Source organism: Saccopteryx bilineata, chromosome 1 (genome assembly GCF_036850765.1).
Source record: "Saccopteryx bilineata isolate mSacBil1 chromosome 1, mSacBil1_pri_phased_curated, whole genome shotgun sequence".
Lineage (NCBI taxonomy): Eukaryota > Metazoa > Chordata > Mammalia > Chiroptera > Emballonuridae > Saccopteryx > Saccopteryx bilineata.
Window position 1 is genome coordinate 402,056,973 of NC_089490.1, and position 20,122 is coordinate 402,077,094.

The following is a 20,122-nucleotide window of genomic DNA, read 5'->3' on the forward strand; positions in this document are numbered from 1 at the left end:
GCCACCATTCTTTGCTTTCTCTTTGAGCGAATACCTCTCCGAGCTGTAATTTCAGCCCTCACCTGGGCACACAGGGTAGGGAGCAGGAACCCCAGCCTCCCACACAGCCCCCCCCCCCCGCCACTCGGCTGGTGTCACTGTGCTTCCAGGGACGTCAGTGGCACTGGGAGAGATTTGGGGTGTCTGCAGCCCAGTCTCGGGTCTGGGAGTGCCTGAGCCCCTCCACCCTGATCTCAGGACAGAAATGCTCTGACCACTCATGCCAAATGATTTAATGGTGGGAGTAAGGAAGAGGGGAAGCAGGATTTGGAGTCACCTTCAAGGCAGAAGGGAACAAGTTGGGAAGGAGGAGGACTGGTTCCAACCTTGGCACCGTCTCAGCCTTCCTGTGATTCTGGACAGGTAACCCCCCTCTCCGGGTTCTATCTCCACTGCTCTCCTTGAAAAGAGAGGGTGTCTCTGCAGAGGTGAGGCTGGAGGGAATGGGGTGCAAGGTAAGAGGACTCTGTCTACAGGGCTCACCATCACTGAGGGTCCTGATGAGACCCCAGACACATGGCAGTGGGGGACAGGAGCCCCAGCCTGGCTTGGAGGGGCAGGCTCCCCTGACCCCTGTCAGCCTGGATATTCAGAAGAGGGTATGGTGCTGGTCGGGCCCTCGGGACTCCAAGGGGGCTTGAGGCTCCAGGGTACAGATCCTGATAGGTGAGGGCCCGGTAGGTGGCCGGGGCCAACAGAGCTTCGGGGGCAGCCAGCAGCTGGTGGTGGAGCTGTGCAGGGGTCCTGGAGGTGGAAGCTGGAACTTTGTTGGGGTCTGAAGGAGGAAATGGTCTGAGCGAACCCCAGACCGCCCCTCATATCCACACCTGCCCTGTCCCCTTCTCTACCCCTCCCATCCCAATGTGCCCATCTCTCTGCCTTTGCTCTTGCTCCTCCTTCTACCTGGAATTTCTTCCCCACCTTTTCCCTCTATCCAAACACTTCCCAGTCCGTTAAGGCCCAGCTCAGGAATCATCTCCTCCAGGAAGCCCACCTGACTCTCAGCCCCTTGTCCTTACCCTGTTCTCTCTGCCCTGCACCCCAAATTGTCTCAGAAATCTCTGCTGCCCCACAAAGGTGCCCAGTGAGCTTACTGAACATGCTGGACCCCCTTCTTGGAAGTTCTGTGATTCTGTCCCTTTTCTTCTCACCTGCCATGCAGGCTCTGATCCCACTCTGTCTGCGGGTCCAGGAACTAACCTTTCTCCTGCTCCGTGGAGCCCTTCAGCAGACAGGGGCTGAGGCTTCTGCAACTCCGGGCTGGGATGCTGAGCAGGGGCCGTGAGGACACAGTCCTGAAGATGAGGCAGGGAGTCAAGATGAAGAACCCAGGCCAAGGGTCTGGTTCAGAGTCAGCCAGCGAGACCCCAGAACCAGTCAATGGGCATGCCCATGGAACAAGGGTTAGGAGCCACCGCCTTAGAATATGCCCAGGGAGGGGGCTGAGGGGCTGGGCCAGGGCATCTGGAAAAAACTGGCAGGGCTCAGACAGTACCAGGAGTCCGGGTCACTCTCTCTAAAGCCCTTGGCAAAAGGGTTGCTGGCGATTTTCAACTGGGTGATCTGTGAAGGAGAAGTGAAGTTATGGTTCAGCCCTGAACTGGGGAGAGGCTGTGGGGCCCCAGGCTCAGCCATCCTAACCTCCCTGGACCCCCCAGTCATGAGGCCCCGGGACCTGGAACCACAGTGGGTGTGATGGGAGGGAAACGACTGGCAGGTGTTCGCTGAGTCCCAGGGAAGCTAGAGAAGGGCTGGGCCTGCATGCATGTGGGGGCTAAGAGCCTTGAGCCTCAGTCTCCGTCTCTATCAGAGGGGCTGGCAGGTGCCCCACAAGCTGTGGCCCAACCCACCCGGTGGTTCTGATACGCTGTCACGGCTGTGAACTGGGTCTCCGTGAAGATGAAGGACTTGAAGTTCTCCTGGGCGTAGCGCTCGCTGTCCTTGCGTGGGTCCACGAAGACCACGTGGAAGCGGGGCTGGTAGCGGTGCATGGAGTTGAGAATGATCTGGGGGGGGGGTGCAGAAGGCGGTGTGCAGGGGTGGGGGACGGAAGCAAGCCCTCACTGAAGCGAAACCCTTCTCCCTGGGCAGAGAGGGTGCCCTGGGCCTGCTGACCCTTCCCTGTGCTGGTGGTGCGGCCAGTGTCTCGGCTGGTTGTGTCTGACCATCCTTGCCACTCTGCCTTCTCTCACACCCACATCCCACTGCCCGCTCTGCCGTCAGCACTAGCCACCATCTGACCGCCTCGCCCGCCCCATCGCCTTGACTCCATCTGGCCTCCATCCTCTTTCCTCCGCTGCCTCCTGGCTGGTCTCCCCGCCTCTGTCCATTCTCCACACAACAACCCCAGTGAGCCCCAGCATGTCATCCCTGCCTCAAAACCCTCCTGTGCCCTCCACACACACACACAGGGGAAAAGCCAGAACCCTCTCTGCAGCCATCTGGCCCTGCAGATGACCCGGCCACCTCCAGGACCTCTCCCCGCCCCCCTTCCCCTCCACGCTCCAGTCTAGCCACACAGGAGCCTCCTTACAGTTCCCCCTAACTCTCCCAACATTTCTGCAGCCCCGGGGCCTTCGCACTGGCTGTTTTCCTATGTGCAACAGCTCCCCTTCAATGCACAGTCTCCTTGCACCTCCTGATCCCTGTCCAAGTATCTCCTCGGCTGCGTCCCAGACCACCCCCCTGGGCTTTTCTCTCCTGGCATTTATCGCCACCTGAGACACTGCACCCAGTGTCTTCTGGGTGTTTTGCTTCCCATCTGCCCCTACCCCAAGGGGGAGCCCTGTGAGCGCAGAAATCTTTTGTCTGTTTGAGTTTCCTACAATGGGCCTGCTCCATGGCGGGCGTTCCATAAACATTGTCCACGAGGAGGACAGCGTTTGCTGAAACATTCCCTTTCCCCCAGCTCATGTCCTCTCCTTCCTGGACAGTGTCCCCTGCTGTCCAACCCCAGCCCAGGTGGGCTCAGCTCTGTCAGCTGCAGGTGGGGACGCTGGGCAGTGAGGCCCTTGAGCACCAAAAGCCCAGTCAGCCGTGGCTCCCAGTTCAAGCCCTGGTGTCCCCTGACCGTGCCCAGCCCCTCCTCCTGTGGCCCGGGCCTCACGTGGCCATTGTCATCCAGCAGGTTGTTGGTCAGCTTGAGCTTGTCAAAGGACACGATCTGGCGCATCCACTGGGCGCCTTTGGCCGGCGAGTCGGGGTGGAAGTGCACACGGCCAGGCGTGGCCGGGTCCGCCTTGCCCGCCACCAGCCAGGCCGAGCTGTGGAAGGCGTACCTGGGGAGCAGAGCGATGTGGAAGGGTGCCCCCTCTGCACCCCAAACACCTCACCTGCTGCCCCTGCCTGGAGCCAGGACTGGCCGGGCGAAGGGGCGGTCAGCGTCTGCACTGCTGCCCACGCACTGTCCTCGTCTGGCAGATGGGGACCCAGGGCTCAGAGACTGCTGTCCAGCTCTGAGTTCCCCACGCCCCCCTCTGCTGCCCGAGGCTGGCCCACTTGGCCTGTTCGGGCCAGCCCACGGCCAATTTCAGACGGTGCAGCTGCCCTGGGCGGGGCTTCCCCGGCCACCAGGCTCCCTGACACCACCTCCCGGAGGGCAGGTTGGGGTGGACTTTCCCGTCTCAGCACCTGAGGTCTGAGCCACTGCCCCCGGGTGGCCCCTAACCTGTATCTCTTGTCATCCAGGGGCACGAAGTCCATGAGCAGGGCGTAGTCAGCCAGTGAGTCCATACCCAGGATTTTCACCTGGAAGGTGGGGAACATCTTCCTGTGGGGGGAGGGCCAAGCAGCTTGAATGCAGCTCCAGCCTGGCCCCTGCCCCCAGCACTCACGCCCCCAGCCCCTACCCTGTGGCTCACACCTGCCTGCCTTGGTCACAATCATCTCTGTGCCCAGCTGGTTGAATTCCTCCCACAGAGCCTTCATCTCCAGCTGGACCGTCACACTGGACACGTGTGGGTTCTTGGGGCCCTGCCCGCTGGGCTCACCCATGGCTTGGGCCCCTGTGGAGCCGACGGAAGGGCCTGATGGGAATGGAGAGACCAGCCGGGGCTCCCAGCTGGCGCTGGTCATGGGCAGGGTGTAGGTCTCCGAGGGCGCGAAGACCCCAAGGCCGGCGGAGAGGAAGGCTGCAGAGAGAAGGCAGAGTGTGGGCCCCTGCTCACCTCGCCGCCCCCTCCCCCCAGCCAGCCTCATCCTCCAGGCTGCATCTAGGAGCCTCCTCCTCCAGGAAGCGCTCTCCAGCGCCAGGTCTGTGTGTTCCCACTGTCAGCCTGACTCAGCATCTCTGCACGAGGCTTACAGGCTCCCAGACACTGGAGACCAGGCCTGTCTGGCACTCCAGGAAATCTCTGAGCCCTCAGGTGGCCGTGGGGCCTTGATGAATTGTTTCAGCTTCCTGAGCCTCAGTTTCTGTATTCATGACAAGCGGTTCTTAATACGACCTGCCTCCTAGGGCTGGTGTGAGGCTGTGAGGATGTATCAGGCCCTGGCATGCAGTGGGCCCTTCATAAATGACACATATTATAGATAATGGGACACAGGAGACCGTGCCTGTTGGGGTGGGGGTCTCCTGCTACAGAGAGCTGAGCAGCTGGGTGGGGAGACCCCCAAATCAAAATGGATGGCTCTGATGCCCCTCTGACCTCGGAAACCTGCCCAGACCCCACCCCTAGAAGCCACCTTTCTGCTCTGACCTCCTCATTTTTTTTTTCTAGGACCCTGCCTTTTGATCTGCAACCCTGGCACAAAGCCTTGGCCAAAAGCTTTGCCGCCCTCCACCCTTCTTTTTTTTTTTTTTTTGTATTTTTCTGAAGGTGGAAACGGAGAGGGACAGTCAGACAGACTCCCGCATGCGCCCGACCGGGATCCACCGGGCATGCCCACCAGGGGCTACGCTCTGCCCACCAGGGGGCGATGTTCTACCAGGGGGCAGTTCTGCCCCTCCGGGGCGTCGCTCTGCCACGACCAGAGCCACTCTAGCGCCTGGGGCAGAGGCCAAGGAACCATCCCCAGCGCCCAGGCCATCTTTGCTCCAATGGAGCCTCGGCTGCGGGAGGGGAACAGAGAGACAGAGAGGAAGGAGGGGGGGGGGTAGAGAAGCAAATGGGTGCTTCTCCTATGTGCCCTGGCCGGGAATCGAACCTGGGTCCCCCGCACGCCAGGCCGACGCTCTACCGCTGAGCCAACCGGCCAGAGCCCCCTCCACCCTTTTGATGAGAGAAACGATCCCAACTACGATGAGATATTCTTTCACACCCAGGAGGGTGGCTATTACCAAAACAAAAACAAAATTTTAAGTGTTGGCAAGGAGGTGGAGAAATTGGAACCCTTGTGCGCTCTGGGCGAGAATGGGAAATGGTGCGGCCACTGTGGAAAGCCAAATGATGGTTCCTCAAAAATTAAACTCAGGATTACCAGGTGACCCGACGCCTTTCCTGCTGGGTCCGCACCCCGAAGACCGGGAGGCGGCCACCTGAGTGGCTGTCTGGATCGCCGTGCTCACAGCAGCACTCTTCACAGTGGCAAAGGTGAGAGCCACCCAAGTGTCCGTCAGTGGGCAAATGGACAAGCAGAGTGGGGGGGTCTGTCCAGACACATTATTCATTATTAGGCTTAAAAAGAAGGAAATTCTGACACCTACGACAAGATGGGTGAACCCTGAGGACATTATTCTGAGTGGATAAGCCAAACCACAGAAGGATAAACCCCGCATGATGGATTCTAGTTCTATGTGGCACCTAGAGGAGTCAGATCATAGGACGCAGGAAGGTGGGGGCCGGGAGCTGGGAGAGGGAACGGGGAGTCAGTGTGAATGGGGACAGGGTCAGCTTTGCAAGATGCACAAAGCTCTGGAGACGGACGGTGGTGACGTCTGCACGGCCACGTGAACGTGCTTGCTGCCACTGAGCTGTGCACTTAAAAGAAATGGTTAAAATAATAATTTTTATGTTCTATATATTTTACACACTTAAAAAATTTTAAATAGAAAAAAAAATCCTAGAAAATATATGATGAGAGTCTAGCAGCCCCCATGAGGAGCCAAGAGCCTGGCAAAGCCATGGGGTCCCCCAGACAGAGGTGGAATATCCGTGTCAGATGGACGGACAGACAGATTGGTGGAGGGAGGATCTAATGAGCTAACAGGTGGGGAGCACCTGGCCAGAGCTGGCACTGGGCAGGTACCTGGCGAGGGTGTGGAGCCCAGGGCCACACTGGAGTAGGGGCACCTCACAAATGCCCCTGCGTCTCTGGGATCTGGGGGTGGGTGGGATGGGACTCTCTGAGAGTGATGGGTCATGTCAGGTCTGCACCCCCAGCGGGGCATGGAGGGTGGACAGGTGGGTATCCCCCGCTACCTGGGACCAGGCCATCAGATGGACAACTGCTGGTACGACATGCAGGTAACTGATCCCAGTCCCTCGGGTCAGTGGCGGTGGGTCCATGGGGAGAAGTTCCTGGCTTTGCTGGGCCCGAGGGCTACACAGGCTGGTCACTGGCTCCCAAGTCTTCTACAAGCCCCCTACCCATCCCAGCCAGTGCCCCGCCCCTCAGCGCCCTCTGCGATAGGAGAGGGACTGTCCTCTCCTCAGTTCCTCCAAAAGCCAGCACCCCGCAGGGCCAGGAAAGAACAGTTTCCCACAGGCATCGAGTCAGGTCTGGAGGGAGAGTCAGGGCGTCTTGTCCAGCCCTTCCCCGGATACTCGCGGGCTGAGGCCCAGAGCAGGGAGGAGACAGGCTCAAGACCACCCACGTCCCGAGAAGGCTTTCCCCTCCCGGAACTGCCTCTGTCCCCTGCCTCCGGCACCCACAGTAGCACCTGCGTGGCCATGAGTCCATCAGCCCTGCCCTGACAGCCTGGGGTGTCACTGCCTCGCCCTCTCGCCCAGGCCTGGGTCCGGTGGGGTCTCCTTGGTGCCCACACCTAGTCACTGCTCCGCCCCTCACTCGCTCCCGGCCCGAGCCCACCCAAGGGACGCCCTGGCTGCCCGCGCTGTACCTGCCATGGGGACAGCCTGGGCGTCCGGCACTTGGAGCAGCCCTGCTCCCCAGGTCCCGCCTGCCAGGAGGGGTGGTCAGCGCCTCCTGGTCTCCGGGTCCATTCGGCAGCACAGCTCAGCTCTCCGCCCCCAGCTCTCAGCAGGACTGTCCTCCCTTCCTCAATCGCCCAGGTCGTGGCTCTCCACCTGGTCTCTGCAGGCAGGACCCTGGCTCTGGGCTGTGTGGGACCAACTCCTTCTCCAAGCCAGCTGCACGCTGCACTGTCCGAGGCCACTGGCCGGGCTTGTCCCGCTCCGCAGTGTTGTGTGGGAGGAGGGCAGGTGGGGAAGCTCTGACGGCACAGCCTCCCTCCCCCCCTCCTGGCCCCCTCCCTCTCCTAGCTGGGAGCCTCCCAGCCATTCCTGATCAATGAGCCCGACACAAGGTGCTGGCCCATCTTGAGGACGAGCTGGGTGGTCCATAGGGGCCCAGACTGGGCTGACTGGAGGGGCTGGGTGCCGGTGGGGCCTCAGGGAGGTTAGTGAGGCCACAGGAGTGGCAGCAGCAGTGCCCTCTCACCAGGACCCAGACCCCTGACCTGGGGCGGCTGGTGTGGAATCACTAGGGCAGCTTGAGCCAGAAGCGCAGGAGGCGGCGGTGGCGAGTGCCGGCGGATCCAGGGCCCACAGCCTGGGGGGGGGAGCCTGGTCCTCTCTCGGCATGGCCCCATGAGCCGTGCTACACTGGCAGGCCCCTGACGGTCCTGTGCCTCAGTTTCCTCAACTGAACTAAGTGCATAATCTCTTCTGTCCGGGACGGGTTGGCCCAGCCTGGGGAGGGGTAAGCCGGACCCATCGTGGTTGAAAAGGCCAGCATGGTCCCCACGGGACAGGAGGCTAGCCCAGGTTGGAGGCCGCTAGGGTGGGTGTCTGCTCTGCCCACGCGCCCGTCTGGTCTCTCCAGCCAGAACAGGCATCTTCTCCGGGCTGCCCCTGCTGGTCCTGTGCTGGGCACTCAGGGGACACACCAGTCACCAGCCAGCAAGGCAGAGGGCATGGGGTCCCCAAAGCTGGTTGTTCTCAGTTGAGAGTGCTGTTTGGCCATTTGATCCCTTCCACATGGCCCTAGGAGGGTCACTGGGCTGGATCTGAGGTTAACCCACTCCGAGAGGGAACATCCCAGACTAGCCCCAGGCCAGAACAGTAGGCCAGAGCACACCAGGCCGGGCTGGGCACACTTGACTGGGATCCCCAAGGCCAGCTCGACCACACTTCCCCCCAGCGTACCTTCTCCAGAGTCTGGCACTGGGGATGTGGGCCTGGCAGAGGCCCACACCTAAGGGGGGGGCACAGAGGGACCACCAGACACGGCTGCTCCTCCCAGAGACTCATGCCTCATGCAGACCTTTCCCTCTCCAGCCCAGGAACACCTGCTGCTTCAACCCCTTGGTCCCAGGTGCCTGCCTGCCTGCCGAGCCAGGAGGATCCCACAGGGAGAGGCGGGCCAGCCCTGGCGCACACCCAGGCCCAGTCGCGGGCTGAAGGCTGCACCAGCTCTGGGGTTTGCTGCAGGGAAAGATTGGGAGGAGGTCTCTGTGCTTGTGATGGAGGGTCCCAGTGGCTCCCAGGGGCCACCCAGTGAGGTGTGGCCATGCCACACTGTAGGTGAGTGGAAGGAGGGAGAGATGATGGAGGGACTTAGAGCTCTCTGTCAGCCCAGACCCTCAGGGGCAGCCCAGTCTGGGCTTCTGTTGGCTCGTGTGTGTGTGTGTGTGTGTGTGTGTGTGCGCTTGTACATACCTTAGGTCTGTGATGGAAAAGTACCCCACAAGCATATGTGATAACACTGACATGCCAAGCCACCTACACACAATGTGCACACGGATGGCCAACCACCGCCCGTATTTACACGTGCACAAGCTCCTGTGCACACAGACACACAGGCTCACACAAACACAACCCCCCGTGCTCACACACCAGGCACACCTCCTTGCTCAGCTCCTCCTGGCTGGCAGCCCTTCCTGCCGGAGGCCCCGACTGGCCCCCTGCCCCTCATCCATCTTGCCTGCCAGCCTGTCCCTGGCGTCCCCATATCCTTCACACCTTCTCATCTCGCAGCTCGATAGCAGGAGGCAGCATGGCAGCCGTGGCCGCAGGGAGATGGATGGGCCAGGCGGGGCGGGGGGCCAGGCGGGGGGAGGCAGGGGCTGACGCCTCCACAGGGTGGAGCTCTGGGCTCTCCCAGCCCTACTGTCAGCCAGGAGCTACACCCTATCGGGCTCAGGCGGGTGTGGGCAGTGCCAGGATGCCCTCAGGGCCCGGTTCCGCCCTGCTGTGGGCACCTGGCACAGAGTGCCTAGGTCAGGACCAAGGGACCCCCGCAGTAGACCCTGGACCACGCCTTCCCAGCTATGGCGTGGGGCACCCTGGGTGGTGGAGGAACCTCTCCCTCCCTGGTAGGACTCCCCCCTGCCCCAAGCCAAGGCACCTCCTCCCTGTGTCCGGGCTGCGCTGGGTGGGGAGAGCTTGGTCGAGCTGCCCCCCTTTCCTAGTGCTGACTCCCCCTGAGCTCCCGTGGGCGCCGGGCTCTTTATACCACCCACATACAGAGCCTCTCAGGAGAGCAGTCAAGGCAGTGAGCACTCAGAAACGGGTGTGTGTATGCACACACAGCACCTGGGGCAGGCACACGCATGGACACCCACACACATGGGCACACACTTCTGTTCGCCCAGACTGACTCTGACCACAGGAGTGGAGGAGGCTGGGGACCCCCTTCAGGTCATGGCCTCTGGAAACTCTTCTGCTGACCCAAGGACAGTATTTCTCAAAGTTTCCCCCACAGTATCGGCTCTTCCTTGGACAACCATGGGCACAGAGACCGCTACCACTAGCCCCAGGACACACAGCATGTCCAAGGCCACACGGGGCCAGACTTGCCCCAGGTCCTGAGGCCACAGAGAGAGGTCACACAGGACCAATGACACAAACCATGGACCCCTTCACATCTTATTTACACTTTATAGAGTGGGAAACAGGCATGGAGATAGAGGGGGTGGCAGGAATCATGGTATATAGCAGGTGGCAAATGGGGCCCGAGCTGAGGATTGTGCCTCAGGACTGACTGTTCAGATGGGAGGGGTCGGGGCAGGTGTGACCTGGGTTAGGGAGTCGGGGTGGGGGTGGGGGCCAGTGCAGGCAGGGTGGGCACGGAGAAATTGAGCTTCTCAGTCTGCAAAAAGGCAATACCCTTCTCGTAGTAGGCGGCCTCATTGATGAACACAGGGTACACAGTGGACTCCTCCTCATAGAGCACGTCCTCGCCGCTGAACGTCTGGAAGATGGGCGCACCAGGCCGCAGTGGCTCAAAGTCTCGGTCCTGGGAGGAGAGCCAACGGCCAAGGGTGCTGGGGTGGACCTCTGCTCCAGCCCCCGGGGGGAGCCACCCCGGCAGGGACTGCCCAAGAGATGCCCCTCACTTATGGCCTCATCCACTCACTCCTTCACTTCAATTGATGTAACAGGGTCTACTGAGATGCCAACTGGCCACGTGTCTAGAAATGGAGACACTGGTCGCCTTAGAAAGACATTTGTCATTGTGGCAATGTATCCTGGTGATTATGAGCACAGAGAGTAAAGCCCAAGTTCAAATCCTTGCTAGCTGTGTGACTTGGAGAAAGTCACTTAACCTCTCTGTTCCTTAGCTTCCTCACCTGTAGAAGAAGGATTGTAATCTTTACCCATCATCCTGAGGTTAAAATTCAATGTCTAATAGTGCTTAAAAGTGTCTGGCAACTAGCAAATACAATCTAAAAGTTAATTAAATAAAACTTTAAATTGTGGGGGAAATCACTCAAAATGACTGTTATTATTACTTAGCCTCTGCAAGGAAGTGGGCAGGGCACTGGCCATCTGGGCCGGCTCTGGCCCAAAACACGCAAGGGCCCCCTCCACCGCAATGTCGTTACAAGATAAAACATGAGGCTGTAATCAGAACAAGAAGGTCCAACCAAGTTCTGATTTTTCCAACAATTCTTACTTTGGGTCTTTAGGATATTTCTGAAACATCAGATTCTTCCCCATATTTCTCTCCCTTTCATGCCCGTGCTCGGCTGTGTCCTCGGCACGTGCCTGTCTGTCTGCCGGGTCGCCCCCAGGCTGGGGACCAACAGGGCTGACCGAGGGAGGTGCAGGCTCCCGAGACAGACGCCCGTCCTTGCAGAGTTCCGCGGGCAGGTGAGGGTCCTCCTGGCCCACAGGGACTCGTCATGATAGAGGAGGCTCTGGCTGGTTACCGAGCTCAGCTGCTGAGCTTTGAGGCGGAGTGAGGAGTGCCTCAGCCAACAGAGCAGGTGGCTCCTTCTGAAGTGCCTCGCCTCTGAAGGCCAGATGGGGGGCTTGGGAACAGTTAAAACCAGGCTCGGGCCTAGGCGCCCAGCTTGGGCACCCATGACATCTGGGCACTGCTGGAAGCAAAGACCACTGAGGGCTTGGGCCTTGTTCCACAGCGACCCCATGTGGCAGCAAGCGGAATGACAGCTGGTTGGCTATCCATTCTTTCCTACTAGCTTCTGGCCCGGTGTAGAAGCAGGATGCCCCCAGTTCCTGGAACTTTCCGGAAGGGATGGCCTAGAGAGGGAGATGCTGGACTTCCTGCTGATGCACATAGAGATCCTCTGTGTTTGCACCTCGAAGCAGGGCCATGCCTGCTCCACACCCCTCCGTCCCTCTGCAGGGTTCCTGCAGTGGCAGTGTGGGTGGGCATGGGCGCCCAGGCTACTGTTCCCTGCTCTTGATTCGAAGGTGCTGGTGACTATGGGAGGCACCGTGGTCCCTGCCTCTGTGCCTCAGTTTTCCGACACTCCCAAGGCTGTAACCTAGAAGCATCCCCCCCACCCCCCGACACACACACACCTGAAGCTGAGGATGCACGGTGCCTGCCAGGTCCCCGGCCTCTGTGCGGGGAAAGTCCACATGGCTCACGGTTCTATACGCTTCCATCTCGAAGGCAGGAAAGTCCGTACCTGCACGGGAGGGTGCGTGGTGCGTGGTGCGTGAGCCCGTCCCTCCCTCCAGGCCCGGGTGGAGCGGGCCGTGGGGGCCACTCTGCCCCGACCTGGCTCCTTGGCCCATGGGCCCGAGCTTCTCCTCTCTGGGCCTCAGTTTCCCAACAAGTCCCAGGGGCCTCACCCTGGTTGAAGAGCTGGATGAAGTCCAGAGCTGCGGCCACCAGGGCTCTCATCCTGATGAAAAGGTCAGCCCGCAGCACTCCCTGAGGCTGGGGACCCAGCTCCAGGCCTGGGGGCCAGGTGGGAAGGGATCAGGCAGGTACTCCAGACGCAAGGGTGCTCCAGGCCTCAGGCCCATGGCCCCACCCATCATCTGGCCCCACCCATCATCTGGCCCCACCCATCATCTGGCCCTTCCTTCCCAGCCCCTGACTACTTCTCCCAAGGTCCAAGCCCACCCATTCCGTTTTTGGCCACCGAGTCGACGCAGTAACTCTCTTCTCCTGGCGACTGGTACAGGAAGACATGGCAGGGGAGCTCCGAGCTCTGCAGCTGCAAATGGAGGGCTGGGTCAGGGCCCCAAGCCTGCCTGGCGGGGGAGGAGCTGAGGAGAGGCGGGGACACATAGAGGAAGCATAGAAGATCACGTGGGGAGGGGGGTTGAGGGGTCAAGAGGGGCTGGAGTGCCTACAGGTGGCAGGCCCTGGGGACTGGAGCCCAAGAAGCACCTGCCATCCTGGTCCCCAGCTGAGGAGGCCCCAGCCCCATCGGTGGCCTCTCCCCCACCCTCCCTCGCTCTGCACTGTGTGCGCACAGGGCTACCTGCAGGTAGCGGCACAGGTGCATGGCAAAGACATTGTGGGCGGACTCCGCGATGAGGCAGGTGCCCATGTTGGCTGTGGTGTTGTGCAGGTCAAGGATGAAGTCAAAGGCCCGGCCCGAGGCCTTGGGCCCCAGCAGCTGGTTCAGCTCTCGGGCCCTTGTCACCTCATATGGGTCATCTGGGTGGGCCCTGGCACTGCAGGGACAGGGATGGGGGTATCAGCCACTCCCAATCTCAAGTCAGTCATCAAAGGTCTAATGGGGGGCGGGGAGAGAATCTCACTTGCTGGCAGTAGTGAGGCCGCTGAGGCTGTGCAGGAGAGACGGAGTAGCTCAAGGGCCCATTCTTTGTGCCTCTGCAGCATGCTTGCCCCACAGAGGGCCTTTGTTGGTTCCCCACTGCCCCCACAAAGTTCAAACCCTTGGCCTGGCCCTGCCCGCCCGCCTCATTAGCTCTCCCTCCAGCCGCGCTTCCAGGCACTGTGCTGGTCTCACTTCCAGACCTGTGCACCTAAGGGACCCTTCCCTGGAAACTCCTTTTCTCCTCTCTTCACCTGATTAACTTCTACTCATCCTTTGGGGCTTGGCCAAGACACCACCAACTCCAGGAAGCCTTCCCTGACTACCCTTGGTCAGGTTTATGTAGGCCCCACTCTGAATTTAGCCTCCTGGGTTTTGGTTGCCACATTCTTCCTCTGTCTTCCCCAGTAAGTTAGAGCAACATTTCACTTTTACTCTCGATTCTCTTGCTAGAGCAGGCCAGAGCCTGGCTCAGAGACGGGCACAATGAATATCCATTAAAGAAAGGTGTGAAACAGTGGTTGGGTTCCAGACATGTACACACAGACTGTGGGACAGACCTAAGGCAAGCCCTGGACTTGGGAAACCCAGGAGAGCCCCTCACCCAGTTTGAGATCAGGAAGGGCTTCCTGGAGGAAGAGACATCAATTTTGATTTCGCTAAGCTGAAAAGGAAGAATAGGCAGCGAAGAGAGAGGGGTATCCCCTGCTAGTGGTTGGAGGGGGAATTTAAGGTGAGGACTTCAGTGCCAGTCCAAAGGGCTGGTCTGCCTGGTGAGCAGGGTTCCCACAGCAACAAGGATACTCACGTGAGGAAGGTACTGGTGAAGGTGCGGTTGAGGTCGCGGCCCAAGTAGCGGCGGCAGGCGGCCGTGGCTGCCGGGTTAGCCAGCACTGGCACGGCAGAGAAGCTGGGTCTCTGCAGCTCCCTTGGCGCCTGCAGCCAGTATCGGGCCAGGTAGATGCCAGACATCTCGTTGCCGTGGGTGCCCCCAGTCACCGCCACGCGGCGCAGGGGCTCCCGCGGCACAGGCGGCCGCGAGCACATCCCGCAGTGGAGTGGAGGGCACGGTGTGCGGACCCGATTAGGCGGCTCCAGCAAGGATGCTGGGCCCGGCTCGGAGCTGGGATGGTGCTGGTGCGTTTCCCAAGGCCTGGCAGGTCCCAGCCGGCCAGCTCGGCTCCCTGTTGAGAGATGTCACTGGATGCTAGCTCAGCGGAGTCCCACTGCACAGCGCGGGGGCCCTGCTCATGGTGCCTCCCTCCTAGTGCTGGTGCCCCCATGAGCCCCCTTCCTGGGAGGGTAGGCATTGCCCCCCCTTCTCTGAGATTCTGTTTCTTGCTCCCTTTGGTGAGAGGTTTCTTTCTCCGAAACTGAGCAGAGGAGCCCAAACATTCAGAGCAATAGATGCGCCGGGGCACACTCCCCAGAGCAAGAGGATTATGCTCCCACGTTATAAATGGGGAAACCAGGGCACAGCATGGGGACCAGCATGTCACATGCCTTAGCTGTGAGGTGTCAGGCTTCCAGACGACTCCTGCTCCTTCCTGCCCCTCCCACGTACCCCTCTGAGCCAGTGCCGGTCGCAGTGGAGCAGGGCATTTACCTGCCTATGGCTGTCTGTGCTTCCTGAGCGTCCGGGCTGGGCTGTGCACCATCTGGACCCGCTAGTATTTACCGGCCTGGAGATTCCCGGGCAGGAAGTGTTTGTAACAAATTGTCGGAGAGCAGGGGGTGCGCGGTGCTAGCTGAAGCCCAGCTGGAAGTCTGGAGCGCTGGGCTCTCCCTACCCAACCCCACCGCACCTGCTCCTGGCCCTGCCACCTGGGGAGTTCAAGTCTTGCAGCCAGCCCCACCCTGCAGAGCTAGGTAGGTAGGACTTCCGGTGGGGAGTGGCCTTAGAAAATTACTCTCAGGGACTCTTTAGGGCCCGGGATGAACATGAACTCCCTTCAAAAGAGCCCTGAGGGCTGCCAAGCAAAGGTTGTTTACTTCATAGGCATCCAGCCCAGAGCGAGGGGGGCGGAAAGCTGGAATACAGCCCTCCAGCCACTGACTGAGCCCTGGGCCACCACCAGACCAGGCCACTGCGACTTACTTACTGAGGCATGTGCCTTGGTGGCCACCCAGATGAGGAGCGTCCTCTTCCCTTCGCCCCCTCAGCAACATTCTTCGGGCCCTGCAGCCCCCAGAGGGACAGGTATAACTTGGTGATTCGGCTTGCTTGGTTTTGGAAATGACCCAGAGCACATGTGTGGCAGCTGAGGCTCGGACAGGATGCCCAAGGACAGACACCAGGACACCACAGCTGTAACCCCGGAGCTGGAGCTGTAACTTTGCCCAATCCAAGCCCAGCCTCTGGGCCGGCCTCTCCCCCAGGCTTAGAGTTGGTGTGAGGGTTAAATGAGGTCACGTGTGTCTGGGGTCCAGGGGTCCCCACTCCGGGGTGCAGTGGAGGCCAGACTCGTAGTAAGTGGAACCAGCACGGGGCACAGAGGTCCCGGCTGCAGAGGGGCCCCCGACCACACACCTCCCAGAGTGTCCCAGGGCTGTCTGGGCCTTGAGGATAGTCCACAGGTCACTGAGGAGGCAGGCAGACCTGCGCAGTGAACTGTTCAGTCCAGAGGCCCAGCGCCTCCTCCGGGCCAGATACTAGGCCCTGAGGTTACCCCCTGCCCCCAAGGCATTCCAGGCTTTCTTCACCCCCCAGGGCTTAGTCCCCCCAGACTTGTCCAGCCCTGGCCAGACCACAATCACCATCCGAGTGCTCTGGGGGCCGGGATTCTCCAGGCCAATTTTCTCTGCAGCTAGCTGCTCAGATCACACTCAGCTCATGGTGAGGCCTGAGCCTCCCTTCACTCCCTGGTTCACCACCCCCGATTGTGGGGACTGAGGCTCCCAGCAGGACAGTGACAACCTTGATAGGCTGAGGGGTGTGTGTGATGAAGCATGAAGCGTGAAACTAGGTCACCAAGGAGGCAGGACTCCCTGTTAGCTCGTGGAGTGGGGAGCTGGAGTACCCTCCCGGGGCCTGGTGGGCAGCTATCCTCACCAGCTCTCCCTGGTTCATGATCAAGCCAGGCTCTAGGAGGCAGAAGGACTTGGCCGAGACCGCGGGTGGTGGCGGAGGAGTCAGAGTGAGCCTGTGTGTGCCTCTCTCCCGGTCGCTGCCACCTGCACTCAGGATGAGGGGTTCAGGGTCCATGGCTGACTCAGAAGCCACAGTCCCCGACAGAGAGGCCTCCGGCCCCGCCGAGATTCTGCTGATGCAGGCCTGGGTCTCTCGGGGAAGAAGGATGGCCTGCTCGGCAGACCTGGCTATTTAGGGGGTTGCTGAGGGCCAGGGTGCTTCTTGCCAGGAAACGCTGGGGAGGACAGCAGCAGGGGGTCCTGAAAAGTCTCACTTCCCTTGGTGGGAGTTCCACCTCCCTGTCTGAGAGGGTGTTTACAGAATGGAAGGGGTCCCGGAGCTGCACAAAAGCCCCCAGAAACAGCAGCTCCCAAACCACAGACTGAGCGCATGTGTGTGTTTGCACCTGTGTGTGTGCGAGCCTGCGATCTGTGTGTCCACATCTGTGTCTGTACGTGTGTCTGTGTCGCAGTCGTGAGGACAGGCTGGAAGTGGGCCTGCAGTCCCGCCTCTGAGACGCAGGAAGTAGAGGGGTCTCAGGCCCCCCTGTCCCTGTGTGACTTGGGGAGAGTCGGCTCCCTGCCTGGGCTGGCTCTGCCTTGGCCCCGGGCAGCTGTGAGGAGGGAGGGAGAGGGGGCAGCCCGCGCCTGGGCCGCACGGCAGGTCCTGCATGGCCGAGGGCAGAGGCGTTGTCAGTGGGTCTAACCTCTTCAATGCAGTTTGGAAAACCGAGGCCCAGAGAGGGGTCAAAACCTGAGTCGGCACACAGACTGTAAGGCTTGACCCAGGAGAGCCATGTGACGTGGGAACCGTTCTGGAGGGCCACCATCTAGTGCAGGGGTCCTCAAACTTTTTACACAGGGGGCCAGACCGTTGAAGGGCCGGACTATAAAAAAAAACAACTATGACCAAATCCCTATAAACACTGCACATACCTTATTTTAAAGTAAAAAAACAAAACAGGAACAAATACAATATTTAAAATAAAGAACAAGTAAATTTAAATCAACAAACTGACCAGTATTTCAATGGGAACTATGCTCCTCTCACTGACCACCAATGAAAGAGGTGCCCCTTCCAGAAGTGCGGCGGGGCCGGATAAATGGCCTCAGGGGGCCGCATGCGGCCCGCGGGCCGTAGTTTGGGGACCCCTGGTCTAGTGGATCTGGAACCCCCTGCCTGACGGCTCGCCACCCTCAGCGGGCTCCTGCGCCCCCTCAGCCTGCGCTCACCCTTCCAGCTGCCCCCATCACAGCCCACTCCTGCCCACTGGCCTGGTGGTGTCCTGGGATGGGGGTGGGAGGAGGACTCACCCCATAGTGTTGTTTTTCTAAACAAACGGCCCACTCTGGACTTTGGTCAGTTACCACAGTGGACCCAGCAGCTGTAGCTGAAGCCGAGCCCTGAGCCCTAAGGTGCACCCTGGGGTGCAGAGCCCCGTGACCCTCGGACAAGGAGAGGCTGCTCTCACAAACCTCGAGGCTGTGACAGAGTCTTGGGGAGCTCTGGGAGGTGCGTGGCCAGCGGCCCCTCTGCAGCCGGGGCCTCCGTGTCTGACGCTTGCTCGGCTTACAGAACAGTCTGGACTGCACTGCAGCCCAGAGTGGGGATCCCCGAGGCCTCAGACACAAGGTGATCTCATTGAACCCTCATATCGACTCCAGGAGGTAGGTGGGAACCCCAGCCTACGAGATAAGAAAACAGGCTCAGAGAAGTGGAGAGACTTCTGCCCAGTAGCGAGGTGGCCGTGGAGTGACGCACACCGAGCCGTCTAGGTGGTGAGCTCCGGCAGGGACAGATAGGGTGCTACATGGGTCAGGGCCACAGAGGCCAACCTGGACTTTGAGCTGGATTCCTGGGGGAGCTGAGAGGCCGGGGAAGAGGCACGATGGAGGCAGGGAGGGCTGGCAAGTCAGGAGGAGGAGCAGCTCAGCACAAGCCTGGAGGGCCTCAAGGCTCTCTGAAGGCGAGTGCTGGACCAGTAACGGCAGGACAGGGTCTCATCCTGGGTCTAGACACTGCCCTCTCCGGGACTACGCCTGCTCTGTGGGAGACTACCAGCTGACCAAGTCCTCGCAGTTTAAGGCTTAAGCTAAAGGCTAAGTTCTTCCCCACACCTGCCTCCATGTTGCCTGTGAGGCTGAGTGTTTCTACTCGTCCTATGCCCCCACCTCACTTGGTTAAGTTGCTAGAGGCAATGTACACGCCCTTCCTCTCACCCTTTGCTTGTTCTGCTGTTGGTTGATTTCAGTTATGCATGGTGGGGAGATTCCTGTTTACGCCTCAGATATGTGCCTTTGTGCCGGAGACTTCCTTATTTTGCATACTGCTCTGCACTCGATAATGAAGCAACCGGGATTTGCTTTGCTCTGGCTTGCTATCAACTGGCAGAGCCCTCCCGATCCCATACTTCCTTTCTCTGAGTTTATTTCTTCACTCCGCACCATTCTCACTCAGGACCTGGATAGTACGAGTCGCGCTAGTCCATGGCACTGGTCAGCCAGGATAGAGAAGGAAAAAGACTGGAATTGGGGAAGATGGAATGAACAGGGGACGCTTGCCACAGCTGGAGCCTCTGTTGGACAGCCTCCCTGGGGCAGGAGTGCACAACTGCTTTCCGCCTCCCCTGTCATCAGGGTGTAGACGTGTGATTCCGCTCTTCCAGTCAGGGCCCCTCCCCCAGAGCCATACTTCTTTTTTTTTTTTAGTTTTTTTTTTTTTTAATTTTATTTATTCATTTTAGAGAGGAGAGAGAGAGAGACAGAGAGGGAGAGAGAGAGAGGAGAGAGAGACAGAGAGAGAAGGTGGGGAGGAGCTGGAAGCATCAACTCCTATATGTGCCTTGACCAGGCAAGCCCAGGGTTTCGAACCGGCGACCTCAGCATTTCCAGGTCGACGCTTTATCCACTGCACAACCACAGTTCAGGCCCAGAGCCATACTTCTCTTGGAGGTTTTGTCCCCTATCTGAACCACAGCAACCAACGGCCAAGAGGGCGAAGGGAACAAGGTAAGTGGGAGGGCAGGGAGATTTCCAGAGCTTTCAATGAGCCCTGTCTCCTGTTCTTTGCCCATGGACTCGCTGTCCATGCTGTGGCCTGGACCATCTCTGATTCTTCTGTCCTCTCGCTCTCTCTTTTTGGTTCAATGATCTTTTTTTTTTTTAGTTTTTTTACAGGGACAGAGAGAGAGTCAGAGAGAGGGACAGATAGGGACAGACAGGAACGGAGAGAGACAAGAAGCACCAATCATCAGTTTCTCATTGCGACACCGTAGTTGTTCATTGATTGCTTTCTCATATGTGCCATGACCGCGGGCCTTCAGCAGACCGAGCAACCCCCCGCTCGAGCCAGTGACCTTGGGTCCATGCTAGTGAGCTTTTTGCTCAAGCCAGATGAGCCAGCGCTCAAGCTGGCAACCCCCAGGTCTCGAACCTTGGTCCTTCCGCATCCCAGTCTGACGCTCCATCCACTGCGCCACCGCCTGGTCAGGCTCAATGATCATTTTAAGGAAGCAACTTTCCCGGACAGAGGTGGGGAGAGGGGGATCTCTTAAACCCAGGCCCAGTGGCCACTCAGCTTCTACCTGGGCCACCTACCCTTCGATTAGTTCATCCATCCTCCCAACTGGCTATGCATCATTTTATTCATCCACTCACTTGCCCTTCTACCCATTATCTCATCCATCCATCCATCCATCCATCCATCCATCCATCCATCCATCCATCCATCCACCTACCCACCCATCCATCCGCCCACCCACCCATCAATCCATCTGTCTGTCCATCCATCCAACCATCCATCCACCCACCCACCCACCCGTCCATCCATCTATCCATCCATCC

General features: G+C 59.6%; 2 protein-coding genes across 6 annotated transcripts; both read right to left on the reverse strand.

Moving 5' to 3' along the window:
* Nucleotides 1-286: 286 nt before the first annotated feature.
* TBX10 (T-box transcription factor 10) lies at nucleotides 287-4,236 on the reverse strand. Its single transcript, XM_066252858.1, has 7 exons — nucleotides 3,902-4,236; nucleotides 3,707-3,808; nucleotides 3,146-3,317; nucleotides 1,890-2,045; nucleotides 1,535-1,602; nucleotides 1,240-1,334; nucleotides 287-814 (listed from the first exon to the last, which is right to left on the reverse strand). The coding sequence occupies exons 1-7, from the start codon at nucleotides 4,234-4,236 to the stop codon at nucleotides 525-527; spliced, it is 1,218 nt and encodes a 405-aa protein (XP_066108955.1). The 3' UTR covers nucleotides 287-524.
* A 5,790-nt stretch (nucleotides 4,237-10,026) lies between these two features.
* ACY3 (aminoacylase 3) lies at nucleotides 10,027-16,043 on the reverse strand. Of its 5 annotated transcripts, none has more exons than XM_066252221.1 (8): nucleotides 15,908-16,043; nucleotides 15,253-15,329; nucleotides 13,959-14,334; nucleotides 12,851-13,046; nucleotides 12,487-12,580; nucleotides 12,210-12,317; nucleotides 11,934-12,043; nucleotides 10,027-10,398 (listed from the first exon to the last, which is right to left on the reverse strand). In XM_066252221.1, exons 2-8 carry the CDS (start codon nucleotides 15,317-15,319, stop codon nucleotides 10,183-10,185), a joined length of 1,167 nt encoding a protein of 388 aa, XP_066108318.1. In that variant the 5' UTR covers nucleotides 15,320-15,329; nucleotides 15,908-16,043; the 3' UTR covers nucleotides 10,027-10,182. The 5 variants fall into 5 exon arrangements, with proteins under 5 accessions (XP_066108318.1, XP_066108319.1, XP_066108320.1 ...); XM_066252222.1 differs by lacking the exon at nucleotides 15,908-16,043 and adding an exon at nucleotides 14,757-14,832 and having other exon boundaries at nucleotides 15,253-15,417; XM_066252223.1 differs by lacking the exon at nucleotides 15,908-16,043 and adding an exon at nucleotides 14,757-14,832 and having other exon boundaries at nucleotides 15,249-15,326.
* Nucleotides 16,044-20,122: the final 4,079 nt, after the last annotated feature.